Genomic DNA, 11,213 nt, shown 5'->3' with positions numbered 1-11,213 from the left:
AATGAAAGGATATCTACATTAGGGGTAGCTGGGTCTACTACATAAATAATATGAGAAGGACAGAATAAGGCAAGGGGATGGAAGGAAGAAAAACACTGAGAACATGCAATTGAAACAAGAGGGGAATTCACAGTTCATTCGGAGGATGGCTTCTAAAACAGTGGAATATTGTTTGAGTTATCAAATCAAGAAGAGCTGAGGCTACTCAATGATCAATATTGTCAAACAGTATATCCTAAACATCTTTATCTTAGAACAGAGTAAAGTAGGGTTCAATGACTAAGTCTTTACAGTTGTCTGTGATCCTGGTCCTGAGATGGACCAGGGCTGTGAGTTGAACTGGTTCCTCTCGCAAACTTATTTATTCTTGTTCGATATAATTGTATGTTACATCAAAACACAGGAAGCCATTACCCACCAGGGTCAATCAAACTGATAGACTGATTCAGTGAACAAGGGATCTGGGATCTGCACCATAAATGTTAAAAGCATTAGAGGTAAAATTCCACATATAGATAAAAATCAAAAAAGACATGAAGAAAATGACAAGCCGTTACCATAAAAATGTGAAACAAATTATGGCTAAATCTCTGAAAATCACATCAGAGAACTGAAGTCAAGTTTTTGCCAGAAAGTCCTCTTCGCGGTCCTGCTGAAAGATGCTACGCATTACCCTGCATCAGATTCATATAGTAAAAAGTCGCTCCTAGGGCCCAGCTGGTTTCTACATCATTTATTTGCTTAACAAGCTGTAGAAATTAAGATATAAAAAATTACAGGCAAATCAAATAACTTTGCTCATATCATAGGTCACCTAGCCCTGCTGTATTTAGGTGGACTTTTAGGGGCTGTTTAGATCTTCCACCCAGCCCACAGTCTAGTCAAATGCTGTTCATGTGGCATTACCGCCACTAGATGGAGCAGAGGGATTTCCTATGCTTCCCGGTTGCATCTAATGTCGATAATACCATGCAAACTGCATTTGCCCAGCAGATGTACAAATCAGCCCCATAAGGTAACCAGCCATGTTAGAAATAAGCGGCAATTAAAGTATATGTAAACACTAAAAACTAATGAACTTCTCCTATTTGGTCACTTTTGGTCTGTTAAAGATAACATTGAAAGAGTTTTATTGCATCTAATAAGTTACAACAAAAGAGAAAAAAAGAACCTTAATCAGAACAGTGCGACTGCCAGGCAACAAGTATTTGCCTGAGGACAGATACGCAATGCAATGCATCCATGTTTCTTTAGATACAGATTCCTTTGCCACTTTGTGTCCAAAGCAATTTAATTTTTCACACAAGTTACAAGCTGCAAAAAATTGCTTCAACCCCCTGAAACAATTCTAAATATTCTGAAAGCAGAGGCCCTGTTGACTAAAATGGTGAGTTGCAACTTTTTATAGTGCACAATAGTTTATCAAGTGTACACAAATACAATATAATCCCCAATTTTTTAGTAAAATACAAAAAAAGAAAAGATAGGGTTGTGTCACAAATATAGATACCAAACATGTCAGGCCTTAAAAATAATGAGCCCATGAAATGGGTACCCAACATTGTCCAAAGGCAATGCTTTAAACTCCTTTACAAGTCATCAGTTTAGATAATGACCTTATAATTATTGCACTCACTCAAATGGCTGCAGCAATATCGAACATGTGTGGTGCAATTGCTGTTTACATACATGTGTGCCTCCTTCATTCTGTGGTTTCGTGTGTGTTTAGGGCAACAAGGTCTCCCTCCCCCCCCCCCTTACGTTTATTGCTAACAAGCCCCTATGTGATAGTATATGGACAGGCGACAGGTTCTCTTCAATGGAGACATCAGGGGTCTATTATGCCTCTCAATGTCTGCCCTGCAGATGTTCAATCACAATCACCTGTTTAACAGGAATTTTAGCCAGGCTTCACAGCTCTGAAGCAGGAAGAACTGAATACAGCACTTCCCAAATTCCATGATCATAGAACAGGTCAGAGCGTACACAGTACGCTACTGGCTATTCTGCAACACACACAATAATAAAATGATAGCAAAATAGTAGGGCTGGTAATGATTGAAATTTTCGTGTTCGATCGAATTTTTTTAAAATCGATTAATTTTGATTAATTATAACTCACATACAGATCCAACTACATTGGCCTATACACATACAGCACCGCAATGAAGTAATAAAATTAACTAGGATCACACTAATCCAGCACATTAATTTCACGTGCCCCACTCAATATGGCCGCCGCTTGAGTGGGGCAACTCAGAATAATAACGTGCTGGATTAGTGTAATCCTAGTTCATTTTATTACTTCATTGCTGTGGTGTATGTGTATAGGCCAATGCCTTGGCTGGCGCTTGTGCAGAAAGTTTAAAAAAGAAAACGATCAAAATTTTTTTTAATCGATCAAAAAAATTAACGATTAATCGAGAAATTAATAGTTAATTTGCACAGCCCTACAAAATAGGAATGTAGGTGTCAGCAATAAATGCATGAAACATGAAGGATTTTAGTCTCCATTTTTCATTTTGAGATAGAAGACTAAAGTGTACAAAAACACATCATTGCTTAACTTTTTCCAGAATTGTATATAGTGGTTACCTTTAGACGTTTTTCTTTAGGAAATCCTAAATCTTGAAGAAGATGCGTAATATAGCACAAATCCATACAGATAAATGGACGTTTTCCTGATTTTCCAAGATTTGTACATTCTAAAATGCACACAAAAAAAGAAGCAATGATATAAAACACTATATAGCAGTGGAATATAACCTGGGGACTTGCAGCATTTCTCACCTACCCGGAAAGACTGCTTATTATATTCAAGCCAAAAAGGGGAGCGCAATGGAAGACTAGTCTGTGCCAAAGGTTAGAAACCCAACCCGACAGCTTCTCTAGGTGAAAGTTTGTTCTTTGTTTTAAGAATGTTAACCGTGTTCCTGCTTGCGAGATTCTCAAATGTACTGCTTAGTCCTTTACACCTGGACAGAAGTGAGGGAATCTCAAAGACAGAAATAGAATGCCCAATAGACATTCTAACCTTTTCTTTCTGCATCAAAAGCTAGAATACAGTTTTAGTAATAGATATGCTTTAGAGTTGAACACTGGGGATGAAAAAAACAAAAAAAAACATTGAGACTTGCAGAGGTTTCCCCTCCCCATGGCAAGTGTTAACTGCTTTGCCTAGAGGATGATAAATAAGGGGGGATATACTTGCCATACTACTCACTCCCTTGGCAGCTGGTGCTCTCCACTGTGCAATGATAAATAAGGGGGATATACTTACCTTATTCCTCCCTCCCTTGGCAGCTGACACTCTCCTCCACTGTGCGATGCTTCAGAATCTGGGCGGGCCCTTGCCATCCTCCTATAAAATGCAGGACTGCAGGTCGTGCATTGTATGGGATGGCGTCAGAGCTGTGCCCAAAAGGGAGAAGTGGTCATAAGTAGAGGAAGCCTGCTGGAGCAGGGAATAAGGAAAGTATATCACCTTATTCCTCATTCCCTGGGCAAAAAAAGTAGTAAACGTGTAGAGGTTTATTGTCCCAGAGTTCATCTTTAAGGGTTCAAATTTAAAATGTGTGCCTGTGTGTTATGTCCCTTTACTAGAAGTAACGAGGATTAAATAAAATTAAACTAGAGATCGACTATGTACAAAAGTTCAAATCCACTTTTTTCTGCTAGAACAATTCTTTTGGTGCCACATACAAGTGTTATATCCCTTTAGAATCTTACCATTTTTAGCTGCCGTTTCAAAATCTTTAACCTTTACAAAGCCTCCAACCTTTGGATCTGGGGGGAGAAAAAAAGAAAAGAAAAAAAAGTCATATTACGTAGAAGATCAAATGCAAAAAAGCACAAATCCTGTCTATACATGACTCCATGTAGGTTCGGGGTTTTCCTGGGACAGAAGTCTGCAATCACAGATTTTACTTGCAGTGCCACCTTCTGGTAAAATCTAGTACTGCAGTGTGACTCTTAGTATGACACTATTCCAAGTAATGTCAACTAAAAGGATGGAAATCCCATATTTGTTTACTAGGACACAGAAGGGATGGAGGTCCCTCTTTGCTACACAATGGGGCCATGAAACAAACTGGGAATTAGTTTACAATGAGATTCCCTGCGAAACATAACAAAAATACAACTGGATTTTCAGTCTAATGTGCCATGTTTACCTTTCTGATCATGCTACACGCATATATTGGCTGTGACATGAAACATGGGCAGATCACACACCAGCTAACCAAAAATCCTTTCAGGATCATCATGTGTTCATTTAATAAGAACCATGTCAAATGAAAAACAAGCACTTTAAGGGCTCGTTCACACCAAGCGCGGAGCAGATCCAGAGCAGATGCAGACCGGATCAAAACTGCGTCCAATGTATTCCAATGGTATTTTTTGCTCCAGTTCACATCGCAGCGTGCAGTTGCAGAGCAGGTGAAAAAACTGCAGCAGGCCCTATTTTACCTGTTCTGGAACGCATGAAAAACGCATGCCAATGCCTGGAACACACTGAAAGACCATTTTAAACTTAAGAGCCCGGAACGCATCAAAAACGCGTCTAAAAGACTAGCGTGCGTGTGCAGAAACCTGACCGAATCTGCTCTGCATTTGGTGTGAACAAGGCCTCAGGGCCGTGGAGGGATCCTTCATCAGGCTTAACGTTAAGTGTGCAAACCGCAATGTGAACTTAGACATACAGATGTAGAGAAAACCCTTAGGGCCACCTCTCACACCTCTATGACATGTGGAAGTAAAAAAGTTCACAACAAGTGTCACTTGGTATATTGCCACTTGACCAATGGCATGAGTAATGAAAATTGCTACAATACACCAAGTCTGATCACAGGCACAGATTTGACATAGGTAGGTTTAGATCAGCATATGGCAAATAAGAATACTGGACATCTTACCATGCATGCATGAAAAATAACTCTACTTTAAGCATGTCCACCACATGCTTAAAGTACTAGAGGATTTATATAGCGCCAACAGTTTGCGCAGCGCTTTACAATATAACGGAAGACATTACAAATCACAATACAATTCGAGACAAGATGGTAAGCTGGGCCCTGCCCGTGAGAGCTTAAAAGGAGAACTATGGGGTTAAGGCTGTTCTCCTTAGTGTAACGGGAGGACACAAACTAGCGTCCTCCCGTCACCCTAAGCTCAGTATACCGCAAGCTACAGCTCGCGGTATACCGAGACGCCACAACTGAAGCGGATCCCGACAATTATGTCTGGATCCGCCCAGCTGTGTGAGTGACAGCTGGCTCTGCCTATCTAGAGGCAGAGCCAGCTGTACCCGCCCCCTCCCCGTCCGTTCCGCCAGTCAGCGCTGGCGGATCGGAGGGGGGAATCCAGCCCCTCCCCTGTCACGGCAGAGAGCCGTGACAGGATCGAGAGGTGAGCGAACGCCGGTATGTGTTCGCTCACCTCCCGATCTACTGAGCCGACCTGTGACAGTCTCATTGTCACAGGTCGGCTAGAACTATGAGGTGAGTGAAAAGCACTCACCTCATAGTTCTCCTTTAAATTAAGCAGCGTTTAACTTTTCAGCCAAGCGTCTATCATCCAGCAGGACAATGCTCCACAGCATATTTCTAAGCATTGCAAAACTGATTGAGTTGGGGGAAGACACAAATCAATATTGAAAAAAAAATTAAAGAGTTTAATATTAATTTAAATATGAACACTTGTGAGCCATTCCAAATTTCTGACACTAGTGTATGCCAGTGAAAGACGTGGCTCTGCTAAATTTGGCCAGTCAAAGCCACACAGAGGGGGAAGACTTTAGCTGCCTATACACTAAAATTTCCTTTGTTCAACCTGCGGGCTGAATGAAGAAAGCACAACAGATTCCTCCACCAATGCTTACAGGCATTGATGGAGAAATCTTCCATTGTCGTTGCATTCTGACAGCGACCGTCGTGAGAATACCCAAACACAACCGGCAGTTCATTTGAAGATTTTCCATCTGGCTCCTTTGATCAGCTGATTGAGGGATACCAGCTGAAAGGGTGCCCATGGTTGTGTATGGGCACTTTTGCCAGGCCTCTTAGCCGGTTCTTCATGAAGAACCGGCTGAAATTCATATAGTGTATGGCCAGCTTTACGCACCGGGATCCTAAAAGTGGAAGAGGCCTGGCAAAAGTGCCCATACACAACTCAAAAATGTATTATTAGGTACATCTGGTATTTAAATGTCTCTTTTGCAGCCAAACATTTAAGGATTACCATAACGGAACCAATTTATTTACCAGAAAGTTAAGGAAATACTATAAAAGGTTTATACATAACTTCTTCCAGTTTACCAACTATAAGTACACCATTCTGCAATTTAAGAAAAGCACTTATGCAGTAGTGAGTCACTACAGAACTGAACGTATACGAATACTGGTACTCACCTATCAAATGTGTATCTTCCGCACGATCAAAATAATATGAAAAAGAATAAAAGAAGAGGACAGCCACCTCCTTGACAAGGTTCACTTTGCCCTTAAGTGTTTCTCCTACACTTCTATAGCAAGATTCATATACGGAAGTTACTGCAAGACACAAATAGTACAGTGAAAGTAACTTTACCTTGTAACTTCCCCAACATGCACAGCAGTTATGATATACGAGAACAGTAAGAATTCTTAAGTTTCAGCCATGCTAGTAAACCAATAGATCAAAGTTACACAATACACTTGGAAATAATAAAGTTGGCTCACACTTACCATCCTCCTCTCCTTTCACTTTATAAGTTACTCCAGCATGCTCAAATTCTGTCGCAAAGCCTGGTGACACACAGGGAGTTACCAGCTCTTCTCCAGGCTTCACTGGGGGACAAAAGAAACATTATATAAAGAAAGAAAGAATATTTCAGAGGCGCTTGCTATCCTTTATGATGGACCCATTTTAATTTGTAGGTAGCCCTTTAGCTTATGGTTAGGCAGCTAAAAGACGCTCAGTCTCCAATAGGAGGTACTGGGAGCAACTCCGGGACAGAAAACAGACCAAAGAGCAACAGACCAAAACGGATTACTGAATAATGTGAAACCTCATGCCACTACTCCAATCAGATAAAATTGATAATAAAAGCTGCGCTAAGTGAATTAATCTGCAAAGTATCAGATACAATTGATATTAGCTGTGATGCAATGTGAAAAGAACAATAAACAAAATGCATGTGTGCATCATACACCTCAGTGCAAATATATTGCTACAACAATGTCCATAATCATGAATCTTCAACAGTCCGTTATGAAATAGAAGTGGATGAAAAGTAATCTCAGTCTCCTGTGACCATCACCAGAGAAATCGTATGGAATGCACCTCACTTTTAGCAGAGACCCACCAGGGTCTGTATGCGCTGTTCCTCTAATTCAAACCAGGTAGAAGAAGCACCTGATGCCGAACACCTCCCAGGGATTTCCTCCTCTCAGGTAGAAACTCCTATTGCCTGCCTCAGCAGTTGAAAGCAGTCAATTTGTCCAAATAAAAAGTGGAAACTCGTAGTGCAGATGGTGGGTGGAGCATATAAGCTGAACGATCACACACAGTATGTGTGGCTGCTTACACAGTTGTTTTATTTGAAGCCTATTTTTTACCAATGGAATGACGATTCATGATTATGGACATTTTTGCAGCAGTATATTGATGCATACATTTTGTTTATAGTTATTCTTTTCACATTGTATCATGGCTAGTATCAATTGTATCTGATACTGCAGATTCATTCACTTAGCGCAGCTTTTACGATCAATTTTAGACAAATGTATGTTAAGAGTTCATGAAAAAATTAAAACAATTGTGTTGATCAAACATCCAACCCGTTTTGTGAGCAAACAAAACCCCCTTCCTCAGGGCTTGGAAATAAGAATGACAGAATGGACTTATCGCGGCTATGGGTAGTTCTCTCAAAATTTGTAGATTGCAGGCAAAGAACGCCAACATACGTTACGGTCTGGTGGTTTTTTGTTTGTCCCTGATCGCATAAAAAAGGGTAGTGGAAACATTTACACAGTCTGTGACCGAGTTCTGTCAGTTTACCAAACGATGTGCAGACCGATCATGAGAGCAGGTAAGATAAGTCAGCAAGCCATATTTCTGTTCTACTTCTAAGTAATATTGTATTAAATGGAACATTTTACATTTAATGTGACTGATGATCCAGTTTATCTATTTCCAGTTTCAGGCAGACAACACGGCCTTTGCCCAAGAGTATGACCGGTTTTGTTTGTGTTGAGATTTATGACTGACACTTCCTCTAAGAACGAGCGTCTGCACTAATTTATGCATGTTTGATCAGCGGCACAGGGCTGAAACAGTGCCGGTATCCGGACTAGCTCCTCTCCGCCTAACCTGAAATTTGGCGTGCAAAATTTAGGACACAGGCACCAAACCCATCTACAGTTTAATAGATACCAATCTCATCCTTGTGAGTAGCACAATATCACCAAAGTGATAGTTCTGCAATAAAAACCTAGAACCAGGGCCGGTGCAAGGATTTTTTCCTACACAGGCGAAGGTGCATTTTTGCGCCACCCCCCTACCCGCGCGCCCTCAGATGGCTGCTTCAAAATTTTTTTTTTTTTTACAAAAAGGTTAGAAAACAAAAAAAAAAACAAAAACATTTTTGGTTTCAGTTTCGCCCTGACTTTTTTTTCATTTCGGTTTTCCTTTTTGGTGCACCTCTTTTTTTTAAAACTTTCACTTAATTTTTAAAATTTAAATTTTTACTTTTTTTAAATATCTGATTATCTTTCCGCTTTTAATTTTTTAAAATTATTAGTTACTGTATTTTTTAATCTTACAGTTTTACTTATCATTTTTATTACTATTTTTTACTTATTTTTCCATAATTTTTATTTTAGAATGTTTTATCAATTTTTTTAATTTAATTTTTTTTCCACTTAACTTTATTGCTATCACACAGTAGCTAACAATCCCCTGTGTGATAGCATATGGAGGTGACAGGTTCTCTTTATTGAACCTGTCACCTCCAATACAGGAGTTCTAGCACAGCACTGTACTAGAACTCCTGTGACAGCTGAGAGGAAGAGTGCAGCTCTCCCCTCACTGTCTCCTGAGAGGATCTCCGGCGGCAACAAGAGAAAAGGTAGCTGGGGGGGATCTGATCACACCTCTCTGCGCTCCCTCTCTCTTCCTGGCCGATCTGAAGCTGCAGCAGCCGGGAGGAGAGAGAGGGAGCGGAGAGAGGTGTGAACACCGCCGCGGCGTCTGTCCTAAAGGGGCAACCTCCCAGTCGCATCCCCCCCCCCCCCCCCGCGCCCCCACGCGACGCCTCCCCCCCACCGGCGCCCTCAGGCAGATGCTTGACCTGCCTATGGGTAGGAAAAACTCCAGCTGTGGTGAAACTACAAATTCCATTAGGTATTGCAAAGTCACAGGCATGACTGGATTTGTAGTTTCACCACAGCTGAAGGGCCAGAGTTTGCCTATCCCCGACTAAGAATATAAAACCAAGGGGAGCCCAATCCCTGAGACCTTAACTCTATGAAACAAAGTGGCATAGGTTATAGTCAAAGTTTCCAATCCTCAGTCCCCAATTCCTCATACAAACATCTAATACTTACAGGGTATTCCTTCATTTCCTCCCATGATTTCCAGTCTGGCCGACATTAAGCCAAGTCCCAAGTAGCTGTGTAGTGTACAAAAGGGAAAACATTTTCTAACCTGCAGTTCACTTACATGATCAATGCAGTCACATTTTGTGATTAGATGCTTTTAATCATTCTTTGGTCTTGCTTGGGAACAAATGCATCAGCCTCCAAAAACAATAAAAGTGACTGCAACAACCCAAAAGAAAGTCAAGTATTCAAAAATGCTAAAAAAAAAAAAAAGTTTTTGGCTAGAGCAGTTTTTTTCTTTAGTCGGTGTGAACCAATCTTTGTTGGTTTGGTCACTCTAGATAATAGTGATCTCATATTTGTCCTAACTCAGTACACATTCACATCTTCCTAAAAACATATCTATAGTTAGACACTTTATAATTGACGTGCTTATAACAGTCAACATTAGCTGACGACGGACAGCACAGAGATCAATTGATGTCATCCAACTCATGCTGCAATGAATGCAGAGCTGGGTGGAAGTCATTGCATTTACTGCTATCAGTGTGCAAAGATAAGTGTATTACTTTTGTGTATTATAAATAATCTTTAGTAATGAGGTTGAACATAAAATTTACCTGTGTGAATAGAGGTGATATGTGCGGTTAAACAGCTCAAAGGTGGTGATGAATCCTGGTGGTGCACTGGGAAAAGTACTCTGAAAGAAGATTTAAAATTGTTAATGTTAAAAAAAATGAATTCAGTGTTCAAACATGATCTAGTCAGGTATACATTACACATATACACAAATACATATGCACAGATTTCCAGAGCACTATGGGTTAGCAGATGAAATGCTTTGTAGCTCTGTCTGTCTAACTGAAAGCCTGGATTTTGCCATCTCAATAAGGGATGAGTCACTGCTGCAACAACAACCTGCTTATTTTAGCATGGGAGAGAATGGAATGCTTTCAGTAAAGTGAAAAATAGACTAGGGCTCTACCTGCTAGCAAGGTGCAAGACTACATAGTAAAGAGACCCTGTCACCTATTCGAACCCTTTTAGTAAAAGCACATACCTGTAAAGAGACAGAATACTCCACCCTCCCCCCCTACAGCAACACTAAATCAGTGATGCTCTATTGTAGAGAACTGGCCCGCCAAAGACTGCTGGGAAACCGACACTTTCAGGGGTGTTGATCTCCCCTACAGCTTTCATTGCCATCTTCCTCCCTCTGACCTCCATGTCACTGCAGAAGAGAGTAATGACAGGGAGGTCAGTAGGAGAAACCAGCAAGAGCTGTGGGGTACCCAGCAGATCAACACGCCCAAAAGGTCAGTCGCCCAGCAGACTTTGGAGTCATCTGCAACTGAGTAGCGTTGACTGGTGCAGCTCGCAGGATAGGCAAGTGTTAGTCTCTTTTTAAAAAGGTATGTGCTATGCTGAAATTGTTTTATTGGATAGAATGTCTACCATGTAATATTTTATATTCACTTAATTTTAATGTTTAGGTCTTGACCAGGACTAGGTCAGTATTCACAAGTGTGGGATTCCTTATAATGGCAGCATGCAGCAGAGCTAGGTCTCCAAAAAGAGAAACATAGCGCAATAAAAAAAAAAAAAAAAAAAAAAAAAAAAAATACATTTTTTTTA

The 11,213-nt window shown here is 40.6% G+C and overlaps 1 protein-coding gene across 1 annotated transcript in view; it reads right to left on the bottom strand.

Moving 5' to 3' along the window:
• Positions 1-509: 509 nt before the first annotated feature.
• ENTPD6 (ectonucleoside triphosphate diphosphohydrolase 6 (putative)) overlaps positions 510-11,213 on the bottom strand; it is a 26,153-nt gene continuing 15,449 nt past the window's right edge. The window contains exons 8-14 of the mRNA XM_018573028.1: positions 10,199-10,278; positions 9,585-9,649; positions 6,723-6,824; positions 6,408-6,548; positions 3,730-3,786; positions 2,596-2,705; positions 510-749 (exon numbers count right to left, since the gene is read on the bottom strand). Coding sequence (XP_018428530.1) covers positions 663-749; positions 2,596-2,705; positions 3,730-3,786; positions 6,408-6,548; positions 6,723-6,824; positions 9,585-9,649; positions 10,199-10,278 — 642 coding nt within the window. The 3' untranslated portion in view covers positions 510-662. The remainder of the gene's footprint in view (positions 750-2,595; positions 2,706-3,729; positions 3,787-6,407; positions 6,549-6,722; positions 6,825-9,584; positions 9,650-10,198; positions 10,279-11,213) is intronic.

This window comes from Nanorana parkeri, unplaced genomic scaffold (assembly GCF_000935625.1).
Source record: "Nanorana parkeri isolate BGI_ZX_2015 unplaced genomic scaffold, ASM93562v1 scaffold46, whole genome shotgun sequence".
Taxonomy (NCBI): Eukaryota; Metazoa; Chordata; class Amphibia; order Anura; family Dicroglossidae; genus Nanorana; species Nanorana parkeri.
Note: the sequence above shows the minus strand (reverse complement) of the source record. Positions and strands in the feature narration are given on the sequence as shown.